This window comes from Bos grunniens, chromosome 5 (assembly GCF_055505025.1).
Source record: "Bos grunniens cultivar Pamir isolate PY7600 chromosome 5, Bosgru_T2T1.0, whole genome shotgun sequence".
Lineage (NCBI taxonomy): Eukaryota > Metazoa > Chordata > Mammalia > Artiodactyla > Bovidae > Bos > Bos grunniens.
The window spans coordinates 58,874,054-58,898,201 of record NC_141169.1 but is presented as its reverse complement, the minus strand read 5'-3'; the positions used below and the strand labels follow the sequence as shown (position 1 = coordinate 58,898,201).

General features: G+C 37.5%; 1 protein-coding gene and 1 pseudogene across 1 annotated transcript; both read left to right on the top strand.

The window, feature by feature from the left end:
* The first annotated feature begins 5,974 nt into the window (after positions 1-5,974).
* Positions 5,975-6,899, top strand: LOC147372111 (olfactory receptor 6C2-like; annotated as a pseudogene).
* Positions 6,900-16,554: 9,655 nt separating this feature from the next.
* Positions 16,555-17,568, top strand: LOC147372110 (olfactory receptor 6C2-like). The gene has a single exon (XM_086403960.1). It carries the CDS (start codon positions 16,633-16,635, stop codon positions 17,566-17,568), a length of 936 nt encoding a protein of 311 aa, XP_086260086.1. The 5' UTR covers positions 16,555-16,632.
* The last annotated feature ends 6,580 nt before the right edge of the window (positions 17,569-24,148 follow it).

Here is a 24,148-nt window from a genome sequence, read left to right as displayed (position 1 = left end):
GGGAAACCCACCTCAAGGCTCTTTGTGGGAAATATTTTACAACAACCAAGTGAAAACCATTCTTGCAAAAAAACCTAGTTGGTGTTTACTGGGAGGATCCTGTTCTAACAGGGAAAAATCAGGAGCCCTGGAGACAGAATACAGATGGGAAACATTTGAATAGCTAGAGTGTGATTAATCATAGGTTTTAAAGAGCAGTTGTCTGCCTACTACTGGTCCTAATTCAGATTCAATTAGTTAACTGACATTTACTTTGGTCAAATAGGCAGAAGTGGCATCATATAAAAGATTGATTCTCGACTCAAAAAAACAGGGGAAATGAGAACATGGAGAAGTCAGTTATCCATGTCCTCCCATCTGCCCAATAATGAAAAGCTATACACAGGTAAAATGGAAGGAAGTTTCAGTGGCAGTATTCTTAAATGTTTAAGAACTGAATCTCTGGAATCAAATTATTTGTCTTCATATCCCCACTTTACCATACCTTTGATGGATTGGTAATCTAGATGGATAATTTAGGTTCCCTAATACTTATGAGGAGCTTCATTCAAGGCTGACCAGTAAAGAATCCAACTGCCAACACAAGAGACATAGGTTCAATCCCTGGGATGGGAAGATCCCTTGGAGAAAGAAATGGTAACCCATTCCAATATTGTTGCCTGGGAAATTCCATGGACAGAGGAGCCTGGCAGACTACAGTTCATGGGGTCACAAAGAGTCAGATACAACTTAGCAACTAAACAACAATACTTAGTCCTCATCTTCAAAGTGTGAATTACAATACTACAGACCTCAGAGAGTTGCTACATTCAGTTCAGTTCAGTCACTCAGTCATGTCCGACTCTTTGTGACCCCATGAACCACAGCACCACAGGCCCCCCTGTCCATCACCAACTCCCAGTGTTCACCCAAACCCATGTCCATTGAGTTCGTGATGTCATCCAACTATCTTATCCTCTGTCGTCCCCTTCTCCTCCTGCCCTCAATCTTTCCCAGCATCAGGGTCTTTTCCAATGAGTCAGCTCTTCTCATGAGGTGGCCAAAGTATTGGAGTTTCAGCTTCAATATCAGTCCTACCAATGAACACCCAGGACTGATCTCCTTTAGGATGGACTGGTTGGATCTCCTTGCAGTCCAAGGGACTCTCGAGAGTCTTCTCCAACACCACAGTTCAAAAGCATCAATTCTTCAGCGCTCAGCTTTCTTTATAGTCCAACTTTCATATCCATACACAACCACTGGAAAAACCATAGCCTTGACTAGACAGACCTTTGTTGGCAAAGTAATGTCTCTGCTTTTTAATATGCTGTCTAGGTTGGTCATAACTTTTATTCCAAGGAGTAAGTGTCTTTTAATTTATGCCTGCAGTCACCATCTTCAGTTATTTTGGAACCCAGAAAAATAAAGTCAGCCACTGTTTTCACTGTTTCCCCATCTATTTTCCATGAAGTGATGGGACCGGATGCCATCGTCTTAGTTTTCTGAATGTTGCGCTTTAAGCCAACTTTTTCACTCTCCTCTTTCACTTTCATCAAGAGACTCTTCTTCACTTTCTGCCATAAGGGTCATGTCATCTGCATATCTGAGGTTTTTTATATTTCTCTTGGCAATCTTGATTCCAGCTTGTGCTTCCTCCAGCCCAGCATTTCTCATGATGTACTCTGCATATAAGTTAAGTAAGCAGGGTGACAATATACAGCCTTGACGAACTCCTTTTCCTATTTGGAACCAGTCTGTTGTTCCATGTCCAGTTCTAACTGTTGCTTCCTGACCTGGATATAGGTTTCTCAAGAGGCAGGTCAGGTGGTCTGGTATGTTGAGATAAACTATGTAATGTATGTAACACTACATCTGGCACCTAGTTTATGAAATGTTAGCTGTTAGCCTAATAAAATTTGGAAGTTAATTTGAAGGAAGAAAAATGGACTTCCTTTTCCAGGAGCATCTTTTCTATGATTGAAATTTATTATCAGAAATATACTTTCCAATTAAAACAAAATATCTCTAGAATCAATAGTTCAAAATATTTTGAATTTTTTAAAAACTTAATGTAGCTTTTGAAAATTGAATATTGAACCATGTTCTGACTTTACAACAAGAAAGCTATTAGAAAGAAGCTTTCCAAATAAGAAGACACCCTCACTAAGTGGTTAACCTTTCATATAATACGTAATTCACTTATTAAGTTTTCCAGAGAATTTTAGAGACCAAGAAACCGAAATACGTGAACTAGTAATTGTTGGAAGCTAGAGAACAGTTTAGAGTTAGAAAATCTGAATATCACAAAACAGATTCCTAAAACTTTTTTACTCACACTTTTATAGGAAAGAAAATATATAATTAAGATTCAGGAGACAAATTTATTTTCTTGCCAATTATGAGACAGTTATACATATATTTCCAACAATTTGTCCTCAATATCAGAATTAGAGGACTGAACAAAATGGTTGACAGTATCAGCTGCATTTAAAATTGTATTAATCTGTTCATAATTTATAAATAACATTTTTATATAAAGGGGACTGGTATTCATTAAGTTTGAGTGCTTTTTTTAATAAACAAAGAGATAAAAGGAAATAAATAAGAGAGTGTGGAAGAGACAGCTAAGTTTGCAGCACAGTCTGAATGAGGTATTCTGATTTGGCAGAAAGTCTTGAAAGGTCAGGGTACCAGGACAAGTCCAGAAGATAAATTTATGTGCGTGTGTAGAGTGAGTTCAAAAAGAGGTGAATGGATTAAGAAATATGGTCAGCATGTTATGCCACAAACTGCAAACAGTAAATGACAAGTACTTCTTTCTCTCTTGGAAAGAAGAGATCATACTCTGTGCTACATATATGAAGAGCTCTATTAATAATTAGACTTTCCAAGGAAGCACTACTTGTGAGACTCCAGAAGTCCTCAAAATAAAAGTGGATAGAAAAGTTTATGGAAGTCTGGGAAATAAATTAAGGAGGATAGAACTATGATCACAGTGAAGGAAAGAATGGAAAGGGTACCAAACTTCACTTAACCAAAGAGGGAAAGTAAGAGACTTCCCTGGTGGTCCAGTGGTTGAGAATTTGCCTTCTAATGCAGGGAATGCAGGTTCAACCCCTGGTAAGGGAACAAAAAGCCCCTATGTCATTGTTGTTTAGTTGCTAAGTCATGTCTGACTCTTTTGCAACTCGCCAGGCTCCTCTGTCCATTGGGCTTCCCAGGCAAGAAGACTGTACTGGAGTGAGTTGCCATTTCCTTCTCCAGGGGATCTTCCCAATTCAGGGATCAAACCCAGGTCTCCTGCACTGGCAGGTGGATTCTTTACCACTGACCCACCAGAGAAGCCCAAGATCCCACATGCCACAGGGTAACTAAGCCTGCATGCCACAACTAGAAAGGCCTGAGAGCCACCAACTAGTGAGCCTGTGTATTCCAAAGCCCATGTTCTGCAAGAAGAGAAGCCTGCAGGCTGCAGTGAAGACACAGCGCAGCCAAAAACAAACAAAACCAAAGAGAGAAAGCACTTAGCACACACAACTCCTTTTTAAGGGAAAAAGAAGAGTGAAAATACTCAGCCTTTATTTAGTATTAATAATGTCCCTAAAACTATGCTAAGAACCTTGGGTTTAATCTTACTTAATTCTCACCATAATTCAATGAGGCACATGATATTAATATTTGCACTTTTTGGATGATGAAATAAAGAAAGCAGAGGGCACAGATCCATTATTTGGCTCATTACCCAGATCATTACCGTAATCTGACTGATTCCAATACCCCAGTCCTTCACCATCACCATTTACAAAATGACCCAGGTAACTGAACTCTCCTGATTCAGGAATTACCTTTCCTGAAGTCTCAACCAACCTCCAAGAGAAGAACTGGGACTAGGGGTAGACTCAAGGGCTTGAACAGAATTCAGTCCTATAGTAGCTCATTTCCACAAATCATTTCTGCACATTAATCTTAATAATATAAAAATTTTTGTCTGGTTTACTCTTGGGCCAAGGCAAAGACACCTAGTGTCAGTTGAGAAGAGGGGCTTTCCAGGTGGCTCAATGGTAAAGAATCCGCCTGCCAATGCAGGAGCCATGGGAGAGGTTCAATCCCTGGGTTGAGGAGATCCCTTGGGGGAGGAAATGGCAACCCACTCCAGTATTCTTGCCTGACAAATCCCATGGACAGAGGAACCTGGCAGGCTACAATCCATGGGGTCACAAAGAGTCAGACAAGACTTAGCGACTGAGCAAGCATGCACCCACATCAGTTGAAGGGACTCAGGTAAAAGTGATCTCTTTACCCTTGATGCCAAAAATAGCTTCAATAAGTTTCAAGACATTATGGGAGGTAAATAAGACTATATGGAAATAGATGAATGATGTTTCAGTTAAAAGGAAATCAGGTTCGATGCATGATACTGGATGCTTGGGGCTGGTGCACTGGGACGACCCAGAGGGATAGTATGGGGAGGGAAGAGGGAGGAGGGTTCAGCATGGGGAACACATGTATACCTGTGGCAGATTCATTTTTATATATGGCAAAACCAATACAATATTGTAAAGTTAAATAAAATAAAATTTTAAAAAAATTTAAAAAATAAAAAGGAAATCAGCCAACTTTTCCATGTATAAAATGCTTAGTCCTTCTTATTGACTTGAAAAATATTTATTTAACTCTTCCTGAGTGCCAGACGTGTTGCAAGGCAATCCATTAATAGTGAGCAAAACAAACATGATCTGTGTTCTTGTGTGTCTTGCAGTGGGGTAAGAGAAAAAAGAGAAGAAGCTTAAAAGAAAAATACATAACTGCAAATAGCAAAGGTGTGCCATAAGATAAACAGTGATGTTCTGAAAACCCCAAGTTCACAGGTTTGTTTAGGAGAGCATAGGACCTCCTCTCTAAAGCTGGACGAACTAAAAAAGGGCACGCTAAATGAGACCTACCGAATGAGAGAAAGAGTAGAAAGACTGAGGTTGGAGAGAGATAAGGGAGCCAGGTCACCTGGGATTTTTCAGGCCAAAGTGAGAATTTCGCTTTAGTTTCAAGTTCAGAAGGAAACCACGGAAGGAACTGAAACCAGGAAATAACACAGTTCAATGTATCAGCTTAAAAGAGCATTCTGGTTAATATGTAGAAGATGCCTCGTTTTATTTTTTCTAGTTTTGAAAGTAAAGAGAGTAGAAAAGCAATCTTTTTTTCTTTGCAATTGTTAAATGAGCATGTTTGGCTGTGGAATTCAGAAAAGACAGAGAGTTATAGAAAAAGCTTTGGGAACATCCCACCTTTCATTATAGTCAACTCTGTTTACATTCCACTGAAAGAAGATACACAGTATTTATGATCAGAAGGATTATCGACATTCATTCTGAAGTCTTGTATAGAATAATAATAACATAATCATATATGATATTCATTATTTTCAGGTAATTTTCTAAGTTGTTTAAACATATTGACTCATTTATTCCTTTAACAACACTATTCAATAAATTCAGTTATTCTCCATGGAATAATTCCTCCATATAAAGAAAATGATACACAGAGATTAATAGTTTGCCTAAAGTCTTGTGCTAAATAATGATAATTTGAGCCCAGAAAATCAGGCTCCAGAGTCCATGCCCCAAGCCAATGTGTTGTGCTGCCTCTCTGGTGTCTTTATATGATTCATGATAAATAATGCTTTTGCCTTTATTTTTTCCTTTTCTACATGACTGATGTCATCTGAAAGAGGTTCGTTCTCTAGACGGCTGTAATCTGGGAGTCCTTGTATCACAGACTTATAAGTATAATGATAAGAATGTTTAATACCAGCTTTTGGCCACACTATTGTATCAATCTTGGACGAGCATGAGTCACCAATGCAATCACATTATCAAATAAAATTATATTGTCTTGCCTAGCATTCTTACTCTACTCGCATTTCTAAGCCATTTAAACCCTACTCATATCCAATATCTACCTTATTTTAACCAACAGAAGGTGCAGAAGTCAGACATCAGTGATGAAAAATCACACTGTGTTAACAACATTCATCCTGGTGCGACTGACAGATGACCCAAATTTACAGATTTTGCTTTTTATCTTTTTGTTCATCATCTATCTGCTGAGTGTCATTGGGAACCTGACAATCATCACCCTCACCTTTACAGATTCTCGCCTTAAAATACCTATGTATTTCTTTCTTCAGAATTTCTTCATTCTAGAAGTCTCTTTTACCACTGTCTGTATTCCCAGATACCTCTATATCCTTGCCTCTGGGGACAATGCAGTTACCTATAATCTTTGTGCCACTCAATTATTTTTTCTTATTGTCCTGGGTTTTTCCTCCTGACGGCCATGTCCTATGACCGCTATGTGGCCATCTGCAAATCCCTGCATTACACGACCATCATGAACAATATGGTCTGCATCAAGTTCCTCATTGGCTGTTACATGATTGCTCTAATCATCATCATCCCACCATTTGGCATGGGCTTTGAGCTTGAGTTTTGTGACTCTAATATCACTTTGGCTGTGATGCTGCTCACATCCTGAAGATTACTTGCTCAGACACAGAGTTCCTAGAGTGATTCTTCTTGGTCCTGACTGTGTTGAGACTCATTTTCACCTTGGTGCGTGTAATCATGTCCTATACATACATCATCAGGACCATTCTCAGATTCCCTTCTGCCCAGCAAAATAAAAAGTCTTTTTCTACATGTTCTTCCCATATAATTGTGGTTTCTATCACTTGTGGAAGCTGCATTTTCATCTACATCAAACCACATGCAAAAGAAGCGGTTGCTATAAAGAAGGTGGTGTCAGTGCTAACAACTTCAATTGCCCCCGTAATGAATCCTTTCATTTATACTCTGAGGAACAAGCAAGTGGTACAAGCTCTCAAAGATATGATCAAAAGGGTTGCATCTATTTCAAAGAACTAAGATTAGTGAGCTTAAAAGATCAAAGTGTAAAACAACTTCCTATAATTTTATTGAGATGTAATTTAACTATTATAAAATTCACAAGTTTTCATTGTACCATTGAATACACTCAAGTAAGTTAATAGAGCTGTCCAATCGCCACTATAATCCATTCTAGAACATTTCCATCACCCCAAATATTTTTCTGATGACCATCAGCAGTCAGTCACCACTTTCATCCCCTCACCTCCAGTACGAACACTGATCTCTTTTCCTTCTCTATAAATTTGCTTTTTCTGGACATTTCATACAAATGGAAACATATATGTATTTGTGTCTAATTTCTTTTATTGGGCATAAAGTTTTTGAGGTTCATTCATGTTGTAGCAGTTATTAGAAGCTTACTCCATTTTATAGCAAATAGTATTCCATCACATGGATATATTACATTCATTTTTTCCTTCACCAGTTGAACATTTGGGTTGTTTCCATGTCATTGTGAGACATATGTTTTCATTCTCTGTACCTAAAATGGAGTTGTTGAGTTGTATGGTACCTATAGAGCTGTTTTCTAAATCTGTAACATGTTAGTCCCACCAGCAATGTGTAAAGGGTCCAGTTTCATGACATATTCACCAACACTTGAATTGTGACTCTTTTTTTATTATGGCTATTCTCATGAGTATGTGATGGCACCTGATTATGGGTTTAATTGGTATTTCCCTAATGATGAATGATATTGAGCATCTTTTCCTGTGTTTATCATATGTTTGTATGTCTTCTTTGGTGAAATTTCTATTCAAATAATTAGCCCATTTTTAATTGGGTTGCTTGTCTTTTATTTTTTTTAATTTTTGATTGCACTACATGGCATTCATGGTTCTTAGTTCCCTCACCAGATATTGAACCCATGCCCCCTGCATGAGAAACGTGAAGTTTTAGCCACTGGACTGATAAGCAAGTTCCAGGTTGCTTGTCTTCTTACTGAGCTGCAAGAACTCTTTGTATATTTTGATCCAAGTCCTTTATTAAATATTTGATATTTGAAAATCAAATATTTTCTCCCAATTTGTGGTATGTGAATAAATCTGTGAAGTAATATTCATTTAAAGTCATTCTTTTCAGCATTGCTTGTAATAGCAAAAGGCATTAAGTGCAATGTTTTTCAATAGAAGACTGATCAATTCAACAGAAGTTCCATTCTGTAGAATACCTTACATCTATTTAAAAAATTAAGTTAGCTTTTTGTGTATTGACATAGAAAATTTTCCATTATGCTATATATTTAAAGTAAGAAAGATGCAAAATAGTGCATACATCCTTTCTGTTTAGAAAAAGATGAAAACTTATCATCTAATTTTACATATGCCTAAAAATTCATTAAAACAATGGAAAAATAGTGAAAATATATGGATAGGTAACCAAGCATATAAGGATAAGGTGATGAAAATGAGCTTTAACTGAATATCTTTTTATACATTCTGCTGTTACAAAGCTTTAAAAACTCATATAATGAATATGAGTATTCATCATGGAAATATATAAAAGTATATATACAAATACAACTTATACAATATATTCTATCAAAAATGAACTTACATATACTATATAAAATACATTTATATTTCATTAATATTAAAATCTTATATTTACATTTTATTCACATCTGTATTTAATTCATATTCATCATTCATGCAAGTTCATTCATAATTCATACAATTTAAAATATAAGCTTATATTGAATGTATCTATCATAAAACTGAATACCAATATGACACTTTTAGGCATGTATCATTCTCTGAAAGTGTTAATTTCAGACATTTTTTAAAGAAATATTTCTGTTTATTTGAAATTTAAATGTCACTGGAGATCCTGTATCAGCAGCCAGATTTGAGGTGTATTTTTAAACTTAAATGCACATATTTGGAAAAGATGACCAAAGTTAAACTTTCAACTTTAATGGAATTTTTTAAAACTCTAAGTAAATATATTAAAATATAACGATAAGATATAAAGACAGGATCAGAAATTAATGAAGTGAAAAACAAAGATACAGCATGAGGGAAATTAATAAAGTGCTCTCCCAAAAAATAGAACTAATAAGGTTTTCATGTTCTGGTAAAACTGATAAACAAATAATAAGGAGGATATAGATAATATTAAAAATGGAAAGACTTTGATAGCTACAACTTAGATAGCAAACATAAAAATGCCATAAAAATATTATATCAGTAAATGTAAATCTTAGTAAAATGAACTACCTCTTTTTAAAATGACCTGAAAAAATAAAAAGCCTAAATGGTACTATAAAGTTTAAGGAAATTAATCAATAGTTTTGGTTTTTCCAGTTGTCATGTATGGATATGAGAGTTGGACCATAAAGAAGGCTGAGCACCAAAGAATTGAGGCTTTTGAACTATGATGTTGGAGAAGATTCTTGAGAGTCCCTTGGACTGCAAGGAGATCCAACCAGTCAACCCTAAAGGAAATCAATCCTGAATATTCATTGGAAGGACTGAGGCTGATGCTGAAGCTCCAATATTTTGGCCACCTGATGCAAAGAACTGACTCACTGGAAAAGACCCTGATGCTGGGCAAGATTGAAGGCAGGAGGAGAAGGGGATGACAGAGGATGAGATGGTTCGATGGCATCACCAACTCAATGGACATGAGTTTGAGCATGCTCTGGGAGTTGGTGATGGATAGGGAAGCCTGGTGTGCTGCAGTCCATGGGGTCCCAAAGAGTCAGACACAACTGAGAGACTGAACTGACTGAATTTGGTGGTTGTTCAGTTGCTAAGTCGTGTCCAAGTCTTTTTGACCCCATGGATGGCAGGATGACAGGCTCCCCTGTCCACCATCTCCCAGAGCTTGTTCAAATTCATGTCCACTGGGTCTAATTTACTAGATATTTTTAAAATTGATAAAATTCAAAATTCATTCTTGATAATTCTTAGTGAGTTATGAATGGAAGTGAATTGTGGAGTGTCCAAGTAGACCTGAAATCGTTAGTTTTGCTCTTTCCTACCCATGTTACTTACAAAAAAATAAAACCATCTGATAGTGAGGTATATTGTTTTACTTTAGAATTATGAGTGTGCAATCTCCTAAGTACTTATAATAACAAGTCGTGTAATTGGGCAAAACACACATGAGATGAATGGGTGCCCAAAATCAAAGGAACAGCTAATTCTCCCACAATAGACGGTGTGGTTTCACCAAGAGCAGCAACTTTGCATTCCTGAAAGCTTCTTCCCTGAACTCAGCAGAATTCCTTAAACAATGAAAAAAATGGTGAAAAGAAACCACACTTATGATTCATCAACAACAAACACTTACTGTTTTGCACCTGACCTATTTCTAATTCTATTGTTGCATCTTCCTTTCTCCAAGGACACAGTCCCAATTGAGAACAGTATTTTTTCCACCCAAAGTTAATTACACTATAGGTTAATTAGTGACTTTTGAACCTATGATCCCAAGGCATTGTATTGTTTCAGATGATCCCTGCTAACCTGTTGGGGACCAGATATAACTTATACCATTCTTGTTAATATGTAATTTGCAGAGAGTGCTCTCTTTCTGTGCAGAGGTCAAGATATCAGTTTGCCCAAACCAAAAAGAGCTTCTCACCAACGACAAGAGTCTTTAATTCTTTTAACTATACAGAACATATGAGCATTCTTCCTAGAATTAAGTCAGAAAATATCTTTCATTTTGTATCCTTATAAGACTATAGAAGATAAAAGGACATCTGAGAAAAAAATCCCTGGGAAACTGTGGGCAATGGGACCCTAAGAGATCTCTGCTCACTCACACACTTGCCAGTGAGTGCAAGTGTGTGAGTGCGTGAAACATATTGTAGGACACACCATCAGCTAACAAAGTCTTCTCAGCTCTGAGTCACCCTAAGGATCTTTGTGGTTAAATTGCACAGAAGCCATGAGCAGCTATCTGAAAGGTGAGTATGATTTACTTGGTTCAAAGTTACAAGACAGAAAGCTTTGACCTAGGTGTTTCAAAACCCAGGTCCAGAAGAATTAAGAACAGTGTTTCACAATAGAAATCAATAGTTATATCCAATGTTATTCTATTCTCTGACAAGTGACATTTGAATTCTGATAAGACTTTATAAAGGTGACCTCTGGAAAATTTTGAAGGCTAGGACAGTAAATTGTTAGGGGAAGAATATAGTCTCCCATGTGTGAAACCCTAAGACTTCCTTTTCTCTTAATCCAGCAAAAATGTCTCCCTAATGTATCTATTTTGCTCAAAAGCTTGAATATCTACCATTAGAGATAATTCCCTGTATTTAATGAGAAGTACCACAAAATATACTTGACAGGGTAAAACATTATGCTATTAATAAGTGTGTGTTAGTCACTCAGTCGTGTCTGACTCTTTGTGACCCCCTGGACTGTACAGCCTGCCAAGCTCCTCTGTCCATGGAATTCTCCAGGAAAAAATTCTGGAGTAGGTTGCAATTTCCTCCTCCAGTTCAGTTCAGTTCAGTTCAGTCCAGTTCAGTCACTCAGTCATGTCCGACTCTTTGTGACCCCATGAATCACAGCATGCCAGGCCTCCCTGTCCATCACCAGCTCCCGGAGTTCACCCAAACTCATGTGCATCTAGTCAGTGATGCCATCCAGCCATCTCATCCTCTGTCTTCCCCTTCTCCTCCTGCCCCCAATCCCTACCAGCATCAGAGTCTTTTTCCAATGAGTCAACTCTTCGCATGAGGTGGCCAAAGTATTGGAGTTTCAGCCTCAGCATCAGTCCTTCCAATGAACACCCAGGACTGGTCTCCTTTAGGATGGACTGGTTGGATCTCCATGCAGTCCAAGAGACTCTCAAGAGTCTTCTTCAGCACCACAGTTCAAAAGCATCAATTCTTCGGCGCTCAGCTTTCTTCACAGTCCAGCTCTCACATCCATACATGAGCACTGGAAAAACCATAGCCTTGACTAGATGGACATTTGTTGGAAAAGTAATATCTCTGCTTTTTAATATGCTATCTAGATTGGTCATAACTTTACTTCCAAGTAGTAAGCAAGCGTCTTTTAACATCATGGCTGCAATCATCATCTGCACAGTGGCTATAAATAAGATGCCACAATACATCAATGAACTTTTGTATGTTATTCTGCATGAGTTTACCCAATATGTTTCAGGTGAGACTAAAGTAATAACAGATATTTGCAAGGAGCGAAGTTAGAATATTGTGAGTTCACAAGGATTATCCCAGGTTGACGAGAGCTTGGTGGACACCACATGTGAGCACTAGGAATCTAGATCAAAAGACAAGAAAAGATAACAGGAATGCTACTCAACTTTCACATCTGGTCGGGTGTGGTCACTCCCTGAGTGGTTCCACAGTACCTGAGAAAGAAGCAGTTAACTGGCCAACCATTTATTACACACCCAAATCAGACCGCTGTCCAGCAATGCAAGACAGTGGACTCTGAAGTGAGATCTGAGCACATATTGGAAATGGACACTGCACCCCCAGTGGGAAGGGAAAAGCCACATTTCCCTAGTCTCAGGGGAAACTCGCCTGAATATCATTATGGGAAATGGGTGGAAACATCCAAGAGAAAACATTCATGTTCTAAACTAATTGAGCTCTCCTGGGAAGATCTTGTTCCACCCCAGTGATGAGAGAAACCAGAGGCCCTAGAGACAGTGACTGCAAATGGGAAACATTCTGTTTGCTACAAATGTGCACATTAGTTGCTCACTCCATCTGACTCTTAGCAATCCCATGGACTGTGTAGCCCACCAGGCTCCTCTGTCCATGGGATTTCCAAGGCAAGAATACTGGAGTGGGTTGCCATTTCCTTTTCCAGGGTATCTTCTTGACCCAGGGATCTTCCTGACCCAGGAATCGAACCAGCATCTCCTGCATGGCAAGCAGATTCTTTTACTGTACAAGCCACCAGGAAACCCTACAAATGTAATGAATTATTACTGTTGAAGACCAACTGTCATTCTACTATAACCCATAACTCAGAAATAAATACACCCTGGGCATTGATTTATTTCATTCCCTGAAAGTTACTTGACAGCATCACAGAGAAGATGTTGGCCGTTTTCTGTTTCTCAAAAGATAAAGAGGAGAAATAAATCAGTCAAATAAACAGTTGAGAAGGCAGTGTTTTATAGTGGTTATGAGCTGGGTCATATAGACAGACAGTTAATATTCCTGCTTTACCGCATCCTAAGTCATTGACCTTGGGCACAATTCTAAATATTTCTGGACCATGATTTCCTCAATTGTAAAATGACGATTAAATTACAAGCAGCCTCGGAGAGCTGCTTTGAAAATTAAATGATGTACTCTAAATGTTTAACATAATTATTGACATTTAGTACCTGCCTTATAAATATTACCTTCCTTGAAGAAGTTTGTGAATTAAATTGAATACAATGAAAAGGGAATTCTCTACACTGGTATCTCCATTAAAAGCCAATTCTTATCCCAGCAATTTCCTCATGAGAAGTTTATTCTTCAATTAAAAACATAAATATGCCTGAAGTGAGTAACATAAATATGGTTACCAGTTTATAAAACCCTAGGTGAATTTATTTCCTCCTACAGCACTGATGGTAAGTGTTCCCTGAGGTAATATAGAGACTGAGGAATCGGCTAGAATGGACTGAGTACCCTTGGAAGATTAAAACACACACACATTAGAAGTGGCAAACTTCCTAAGGGGTGAGTGGAAATCAGGGAAACCAAAAAAAAAAAAAAAAAACTGAAATTCTCTCATAAATTTAGCACAGTGCAAAAAAAGCATAGAAATAAGATTTAGAAAACTGAGATTCTTCCTTAGATTTTGCTCCTAGTGAGCCTGGTGACTACTAACCCTCTGATTTCTATCTTTACAATTAGGCTAAAATAATTATTAAGGTGATTTGTATCTCAATTTATGTAGCTCTCTTAAGTCCTTGACCATTTCATTTACTGTAACCTGGCATCCATTTGACTAAGGTTTTGTTTTGTTGTTGTTGTTGTTTTCTCTCTCTCTCTCTTGTTCCTTTGCAATAGTTCAAAGAGAAAGAGATAAGGCAACATGTAGAGGCCATAAAGAGATTTCTTATAAATGAGTTGGAGGAATTTCTGGGGAGTTCTCAAGTACAATGAAATGAAACAAGAGGACCCTAGGACAAGGAGAGAATATGAAAGCTGCAGTTACTGAGAGGAAGTGAATATCCCAAGGAACAATGTTTGAATTAAGAGACTTGGGCAAGAAATCACATTAGAAAGTATTAACAGTATAGATCATGAATGTTTGAGATTCAGAGAGAATAAGTCACATGTTACATTGTATATAGTTGAATTACTTCCATGTAAACAGACTTATCAGTGAATATTACATTAACGGAACTTAAGAGGACCTTATAATTTTGTATTTAATCTCAAAGATAATAGCAAACTTAAAATATGTATACAGAATACAGTAAGAGGTGAGAGATAAATCTAGGGATAAGGTGGGGAAAAGTATGAGACGGTATGTGAACACAGGGAGAGGCAGTAGGTCCTGGAAGAAGAAATAGAGTGAATAGAATGTATTTGATATCTGTTCTATGCCAGGCAGGATGCTAAGAGCCTGGAAGAATTCATGTATTTAATCTTTATACTAACCCTTGAAAAACATACAATTATTATTTGCATGACACAGACCAGGAAACAGAGCCCATTACTGAACTTTCCAAAGTTTCATGACCATGTGTGAACCCAAGCATCAAGCCCTGGTATCTATTTTATTCCAGAACTTCCAGTCTTAACCCCTACCTCTTTTTTTTTTTTTTTTTAAAGTTTCTTTGGGTCTTCACTGCTGTGGGTGGGCTTTCTCTAGTTGCACTGAGCAGAGGTTATTCTCTAGTTTTGGTGTGTGGGTTTCTCATTGTAGTGGCTTCTCTTGGTTGTGGAGCATGGGCTTTAGAGTCTATGGGCTTCAGCAATTGTGCCTTGCGGGCTCTAGAGTACAGGCTCAGTAGTTGTGGTGCATGGGCTCAGTTGCCCTGCAGCGTGTGGGATCTTAGTTCCTGAACCAGGGTTCGAACCCATATCCCCATATCCCAATGTCTTGGCCACCAGGGAAGTCCCATATCCTCCTGCTGGACCACCAGGGAAGTCCCATCCCTACATCTTATAATTAACCCAGATGGGCTCTCTCAGAGGAGACCTAGGACTGGGTGACAATTCTCCTCGGCCAAGTTCCTTCTGAGAAAATGAGGCAAAGAGATGAACAAAGTGAAAACCTTGCCACCAAGCCACCTCCTTCCCTCAACAATCCTTCCTTCAAGACACCACCGTTAAACCCAAGTAGCTTTAAAAGATTAATTCTTATTAGATCTTAGGTACAGATAATGTAGTTTAGTGTAATCATGGGAGATGATGACTAAAATATATCATTTATCTTTATGATTTCTAGAATTGCCTCAATACACTGAGATCCTTAAGTTAAGACTAAAGCTAAAAGATAAATGAATGATGTAACTTTTCAGTTACACTTTAAATGAAACTAGTCAATCAATCATCGAGGACAAAATGCCCGGCCTCATTCACTCAGTAAACTTGTATTGCATATCTGCTACGTGCCAGGAAAAAAAATCTAGCCCTGGGTTTACAGTGGTTTACAAAATAAATCCATCTGTGTTCTCACGGAACTTGTTATCAAGTAGAGTAAAAAGTAAATGGATAATAAAAGAAATAAACAGAAAGAGTGCTCACGACATTGGAGGCAGAAAAAATACATATAGGATCCTGAGAGATGCAACTTTGAGGGGATTATGTTTAGGCTGGCACCTGAAAAATAAGATCCAGTCACACAAGAATGCAAACAGAGCATTTCTAGAAGAGAGAAAATGGCAAAAGGTCAGAAATGAAAAATAATTTGGCATCTTCAAGGAACAGAAGACCCAAACAGCTAAGCTAGACAAAAATTAGGAGCATTTCACACAAATGAGATCATGAAGTATCTTATAAACCAGAGTAAGGAGTCTGACTTTTATTCCAAGGGTTCTGGAACTCCAGTGAGTGATTGTAAACAGAGAAATGGATCTTATGTAAGGTTTTGAAAATTGCTCTGATTCTATCTTTTGAATAGACTTATGAGCATACATCTGTGTGGTTTAAAAGGGAAGAGAGCAGAGAGATGTGAGGCACTTTAGAGGAGAATGTGGATTATCATCACAAGCAAGGAAGGAGAGGCAGAGAGAAGAAAAAATTTAATTTCACAACCTTAACTGTAGTCACCCCTGTATCCCACATAGAACCAAGATGACAGCACAGCTTGAGGTTTTATTGTCAGGAAATTACAAACCATGTGTATTTTTATGACAGTGTTTTTCTGTTCATTAACACTGATAATAAAGCCTAGCTTCCTTTCCATTAGGTTGTTAACCAAATAATTCCTTTACTATTGAATTAATACTACATTGATATAGTAATAAGAATCTTTAGTAGAGCCTTCTGACTAGTATCCAGTACAATGCTCAGCAGTGAGAATCCAGTAGCAATAATGATTAATTAACCCCTGCTCCAATAGCATTCTTTATTAACAGGTAAATAAAATAGCATTCTTGATTCACAGGTAAATAAAATAAAACCTTGGCTTATGTAACTAAGTTAACATTAGCTAGGAATTTCATGTCATCCCTCTGCTAACTCATGTAACAGTCTAGTTCTCTGATCTAATTTCTCTCTTTTTTTTTAACACACAGACACAACCACTGTCAGGAATCAGGGATGAAAAATTACACAGCAATAACAAAGTTCATCCTAGTGGGACTAACCGATGACCCGAATCTAAAGATTCTGCTGTTCATCTTTTTGCTTCTAACCTACCTTTTGAGTGTTGCTGGGAACCTGATCATCATCACTCTCACTCTGGTAGATCCTCACCTCAAAACACCCACGTATTTTTTCCTCCGGAATTTCTCCATCTTGGAAGTGTCATTCACAACCGTCTGCATTCCCAGATTCCTCTACACAATGGCATCTGGGGACAACACTGTTACCTACAATGCATGTGCCACTCAATTATTTTTTGTTGTTATCCTGGCTGTGACTGAGTTTTTTATTCTGACGGCCATGTCCTATGACCGCTACATGGCCATCTGCAAACCCCTGCATTACACGACCATCATGAACAACACGGTCTGCATTAAGTTCCTCATTGGCTGTTACATGATTGCTCTAATCATCGTCCTCCCACCATTTGGCATGGGCTTTGAGCTTGAGTTTTGTGACTCTAATGTCATAGATCACTTTGGCTGTGATGCTGCTCCCATCCTGAAGATTACTTGCTCAGACACAGAGTTCCTAGAGCGATTTGTCTTTGTACTGGCTGTATTGACACTCCTGTTCACCTTGGTGTGTGTAATCATGTCCTATACATACATCATCAGGACCATTCTCAGATTCCCTTCTGTGCAGCAAAGGAAAAGGGCTTTTTCTACATGTTCTTCCCATTTAATTGTGGTTTCCATCACTTATGGAACCTGCATCTTCATCTATATTAAACCACATGCAAAAGAAGGGGTAGCTATTAATAAAGTGGTGTCAGTTCTTACCACCTCTGTTGCCCCAGTAATGAATCCTTTCATTTATACTCTGAGAAACAAACAAGTGGTACAAGCTTTCAAAGACATGATCAAAAGGGTTGCATCCTATTTCAAATGACTAAAATGATTACTGAGTACAAAAGAAAAAATTGTAAAAGTATTCCTTGGTATTCATTTATTTTTCTCTAATGGTATGTTAGCCATGGTTTTATACACCACAACCTCATTCTGTTACACTTAGTACCTACCATTAATACATGTATTGATAATCCTTTTAGCTCAACCTATCTCCAGGAATACATGGGGGAAATTCTCTGTAAATATTTATAACCATATGTCTGTTACTTACAGAACCAAGAAATGTAAGCAATATCAATGTACTATTATATTGGTGCTCAGCTACTCCTCTTTTACTGACTGATATGTCCTAAGCAAGTCCCAGATCTCCCAGGAGCAGCAGTGACAGTGGTTTCACTGGTGTATGAATATGTCTGACCTCATTGTATACATTAAATAATGTGAATTTCTGTGAAAATATGTACTTTGCACATATGTTAAATATGTGAATATCAATTATACCTCAATAAAGCTGTCTTCAAAAGGGAAAATTATTTGTGAAGTCATATGCACAGATTTATTTCCTTCTAGGATACACTTTCTGTCAAGTATGTGCTTGTTTGCCACTTTGATATTGATGACTGTATCTCTAAGACAACATATTATGGTAATTAACTACAACACCTTAAGGCTTTTTTCTTAATAGATGATCAGACTCTAATCTTAAAAATGTGAAAAGAAAAATAATAAATCTTCTAGATGAAAACTAGAAGAATATTTCCATGATCTAAGGGTAAAGAATTTTTTTTATATGGGAGTATAGTTGATTAACAATCTTCTGCTAGTTTCAGGTGTACAGAAAAGTGATTCAGTTATACATATGCTGTGGTTGTTGTTTTAGCTGCTTAGTCATGTCCGACTCTAATGGAGCGGGTTGCCATTTCCCTCGCCACCAGTTATACATACACATGTAACTATTTTTTTCTAATCTTTTCTAATTCTTTTCCCATTTAGGTTATTACAGAATATTGAACAGAGTTCCATGTGGCTAAGGATATTTTTTTAAACTAAAAACAGAAAGCATTAACCATTGTTTTAAAAGCCTAAAAAAATAACTTTTTTAAAGTATGGTAAACTGAAATATTTTACAGTAAGGAAAGTTCCATTCATCAAGAAACATTAGAGAATGAAAGGCAGATATATGAGTCTAGAAGAGTATTCAGGTAAATGTGGGAGTATGAATTTTCCCTGGATTTCTTATGGTTCCTGTAAATGTTAATTTTTTTGGTTGGCACTTGGGAATGCTAATTAGCAGTTGGGAATGCCAATTCCCAACTCTTCTCCTGCCTTAAGAATTAGGTCTACCTAATTTGGCTAGTTAATTGCTCTGATCCAAAAAGATAATAAAAATTCTATCTCCCCTAGCAAGTCAAATGGTTACAGCCAAATACTGTCTTTAGGTTAAACACCAAGGTTCCAGGAAGACTAGGATTGTTTCCCTAATTATTTTACACATCAAGGAAAAAGGAAACTCAGGAACTTGGCTGCCATCTCTAAATTGTAAAAGCTAAGACCTGCATGGATCTATCTGACTACTGGAGACATTTTATTTACCTATCAAATGGCTAAAGAGAAGACCCTTTCTGGAAGGGAGCGGACAACTGCCTCCTTTTCCTTTGTAAGCAGACAATTATTTCTCTTCATCTATTGCCTATGGGTTTCCCAGGTGGCGCTAGTGGTAAAGAACCCACCTACCAATGCCAGAGATATAGGAGAAGCAAGTTTGATCCCTGGGTTGGGAAGATTCCCCAGCAGGAGGGCATGGCAACCCACTCCAGTATTCTTGCCTGGAAAATCCCATGGACAGAGGAGCCTGGCAGGCTACAGTCCATGGGGTCGCACAGAGTCACACACGACTGAAGCGACTTAGCATGCATGCATTGCCTGTGGGTTTAGAATTGCTCACACAGGATATCTGACTTGGCTGTCATCATGTCACCGCAGTGATTAGACTTAGGGTGAGGAGATCTAATATGCTTATTATTTATTTGTGTTAGTCGCTCAGTCACGTCTAACTCTTTGAGACCCCAAGGACTGTAGCCCACCAGGTTCCTCTGTCCTGTGGGCTAATAAAGGTTTACTAATAAAGGTAGAATCAGATGCACTTTCTTAAGATCAGAGGATTACATAGCTACTCATCAAATGTTGAAAATGTTAGTCATTCAGGCATGTCCCAACTCTTTGCGACCCCAGGGACTGTAGCCTGCCAGTCTCCTCTGTCCATGAGATTTCCCAGGCAAGAATACTGGAGTGGGTTGCCCTTCTCCAGGGCATCTCCCCAACCCAGGGATCAAACTGGAGTCTTCTGCATTGCAGGGGGATTCTCTACTGTCTGAAACACTAGGAAAGCCCCATATTTATTTACTGAGAGGTAAATAAGCAGGTCAGGAAGCAACAGTTAGAACTGGACATGGAACAACAGACTGGTTCCAAATCGGAAAAGGAGTACATCAAGGCTGTATGATGTCACCCTGCTTATTTAATTTATAGGCATAACACATCATGAGAAACACTGGGCTGGATGAAGCACAAACTGGAACCAAGATTCCTGGGAGAAATATCAATAACCTCAGATATGCAGATGACACCACCCTTACGGAAGAAAGTGAAGAAGAACTAAAGAGCCTCTTGATGAAAGTGAAAGAGGAGAGTGAAAAAGTTGGCTTAAAGCTCAACATTCAGAAAACTAATATCATGGCATCTGGTCCCATCACTTCATGGCAAATAGATGGAGAAACAGTGGAAACAGTGGCTGACTTTATTTTTCTGGGCTCCAAAATCACTGGAGATGCTGATTGCAGCCATGAAATTAAAAGACGCTTACTCCTTGAAAGGAAAGTTATGACCAACTTAGACAGCATATTCAAAAGCAGAGACATTACTTTGTCAACAAAGATCTGTCTGGTCAAGGCTATGATTTTTCCAATAGTCATGTATGGATGCGAGAGTTGGACTATAAAGAAAGCTGAGTGCTGAAAAATTGATGCTTTTGAACTGTGGTATTGGAGATGACTCTTGAGAGTCCCTTGGACTGCAAGGAGATCCAACCAGTCCATCCTAAAGGAAATCAGTCCTGAATATTCATTGGAAGGACTGATATTGAAGCTGAAACTCCAATACTTTGGCCACCTAATGCGAAGAGCTGACTCATTTGAAAAGACGTTGATGCTAGGAAAGATTGAAGGCAGGAAGAGAAGGGGACAACAGAGGATGAGATGGTTGGATGGCATCATGGACTCAATGGGCATGAGTTTGAGTAAACTCTGGGAGTTGGTGATGAACAGGGAGGCTTGGCGTGCTGTGGTTCATGGGATCGCAAAGAGTCGGACACGAATGAGTGACAGAACTGAACTGAACTGAACTGACCTGAGAGGTAAATATGAAATCTGCCTCTGATCTAGAATACCTCGGTGTACATTTAAGAATAAAATTAATAGAAATAAATATTTAAAAATCAACAATAAATTAGTATTATATTCCATACTTTAGTTTCAATTTAAAGTTACTGTGTATAACATCAACATACAAAAATCAATTGTATTATCTATATGCCAAAAACAAACCAGTAGAAGATGAAACTAAAATAAGACATCATTTACAAATCAAATAGTGGTGAATGAATATATGCAAGATTTATTGGAGAAAAAGATAACATTCTATTTGCAGACATTTTAAAGATTCAAATAAATGGCTGTACCGTACTTATGGGCTAGAAAACAAAACATCTTAAAGATACCAATTTTCACAAGTTTACTATAGGTATAATGCAATCTCAGTAAGGATTTCATAGATTTTTTTTTGTAATACTTGATAGGCAAAATTTCTGCTGAGTTACAAAGGATAAAAAATAATGACACACTCTAAAAGAAGGATAACAAAATGAAATTATCAGAGATCACTAATTATTCTAAAGTGAAAAAGTGAAAGTTGCTCAGTCATGTCCAACTCTTTGCAATCCAGTCCATGGAACTCTCTAGGCCAGAATACTGGAGTGGGTAGCCTTTCCTTTCTCCAGGGGATCTTCCCAACCCAGGGACTGAACCCAGGTCTCTGGCATTTGGGGCAGATTCCTTACCAGCTGAGCTATCAGGGAAGCCCTAGTTATTTAAAACAGCATATTATTGTTGTAGGAATAGACAAATAGACCAATGGAAGATAATTGAACTTAGAAATTGACTCATATATATGTGAACCCTTAATTTATGATAAAGTTATCACTAAAATGGAAAAGGACAGTCTTAACAGCAAACAACTCTGGGAATATTTGATGTCTATATGGGAAAAAGTGAAATTGGATATCAATTACAGAAGAAATCAATTCCAAATGAATTATAGACATAAACCTGAAAGTCAAAAAATTAAAGAAGATTATATAGAATATTTTCATGGTAGTGGGTTAGGGAAATTTTTTCTTAACTTAGGTACAACAAAAAATTGATAAATTTGACTGCATTAAAATTAAGAATCTGTTCACAAATGAAAATCAGTAACAGAGTGAAAAATAGTAAGATATCTGCAACTCATATAATCCAAAAAGTATTTATCTTCAGAATATATAAAGAATTCCAACATATCAATAGAGAAAAGACTGATAGCCCAATTAAAAAAAAGTGAGCAAGAGATTGGAAAAAGGACTTCAAAAAAGAGAAATATAAATGGCTAATATTGTTATAGAAAATTCTTCACCTACACTAACAATCATGGGAAAAGCAAATTAAGATCACATGAGTTCTACATCATATAATCAGATAGGTAAACATGGACAATCTGAAGTCCAAGTAAGGAAGCTATGGAGCAGAGAGCAATTGGATATTGTAAACAATTTAACCACTTTGAAATCAATTCAGCATTACTATTAAAGTTGAAATAATACATACCCAATAACCGAGCAATTCCACTTGTGGAATACATGTGTCAGTAGAACTGTGCATTTCATAGTGTTTCCAAAATGAAAAATAAATCCCTGATAACTAAATGAATAAATGGTGGCAGATTCATACAATGGAATGCTGCTGCTGGTAAGTCGCGTCAGTCGTGTCCGACTCTGTGCAACCCCATAGATGGCAGCCCACCAGGCTCTCCCGTCCCTGGGATTCTCCAGGCAAGAACACTGGAGTGGGTTGCCATTTCCTTCTCCAATGCAGGAAAGTGAAAAGTGAAAGTGAAGTCGCTCAGTCATGTCCAACTCTTTGCAACCCCATGCACTGTAGCCCACCAGGATCCCCCATCCATGGGATTTTCCAGGCAAGAGTACTGGAGTGGGGTGCCATTGCCTTCTCCGATACAATGGAATATTATAATGCAAATGAATGAGTCACAGCTATCAGCAGCAACACAAATTAACTATATGCATAAAACTGAACAAAAGAAGTGAGACACGAAGGAATACATACAATGTAATTCCATTTTTATAAAGGTTGAAAACAGGCAACACAAAGCTATATTGTTTAAGGATCCATAAAGTAATAAAATTGTAAATGTAAGAAATTTAATTTGTTGAAATTTTCTCATATATAAATGGAGATACAAATAAATCCAGATTCAAAAGATTTCTGAGATAATTGAAGAAGTTAATTCATGTAACAGACTCACCCCCTACTCAAAAAGAAGTAGAGATCACTTAATAGCACAGTTATTCATAATTTGCTCCTTGGCCTTGCTATTAATGTTTGTGGTGTTAGTATTGCCATTGATTTTTTATCTTTTGAAATCTCTGAGAACACAAACATTTATCCAAAATGAAGTTTCTCACAACATATGTTTTTTTTTTTTTTCCTTTTTGAGTATAATCTTTGTACTTCGTTCTTATAATATCTTATAATATCAAAAAGATGAACAAGAAGAAAAAAATGGACAGAAAATAAGATAATATTTTATTATATTTGGGGGCAGGTGGTGGACGAATGACAATCATAATTTGAGACATGGCTTAATTTTTAATGAACCTAGAGGTACTGTACAGGGCCACTCACACTCCTACAAATGAAAGAGCCCCTAATTGTGCTGATTTTAGAAAAATGACTCACAAAGTATTTTCAGAATGTGGGGCTCTTCAATGACCCTCAAATTGTGTCACCAATGTGGTAGCATGTTTCAGTGATAACCGAGTGGTAATTTTTCTAGCCATCTTCAAAGGTCTCACTTCATTACTCTCATCTTCTCTCTCAGATTCTTAGGCTGTAGCTGACTCTCTCACTGTACCTTTTTTTTCTTTTTGGTCTTTTTTTCCCAAATATATTGAAATATAATTGACATGTAATATTGAGTAACTTTTAAGACATACAATGTGATAATTTGATACTCTCATTGTACTTTTAACATAGTCTCCTTGGCCTTTCTTCTCTCAAATATGTGTCTACAACTTGCTCACAAAGTTGTCAACTATCGATGCTCATTAACACCTCTGAACTTGAGTCCACAGGGCACTTTTAGCTTCTTAGGGAAATTGATCCCCATGTGCATTCTCTAAAAGGAACAGATAAAACCTGGAAGTCCATATCTTGGCTTCTAAGGAGAGCAACATAATTTACTACAAATCAGAAAATTTAGGGTATTTTCAGTCTGATCAGTCCCCCTTTTTA

Excerpts from the sequence above, each read along its gene's own strand:
- LOC147372110 (XM_086403960.1), top strand. The coding sequence starts at position 16,633 with ATGAAAAATTACACAGCAATAACAAAGTTCATCCTAGTGGGACTAACC.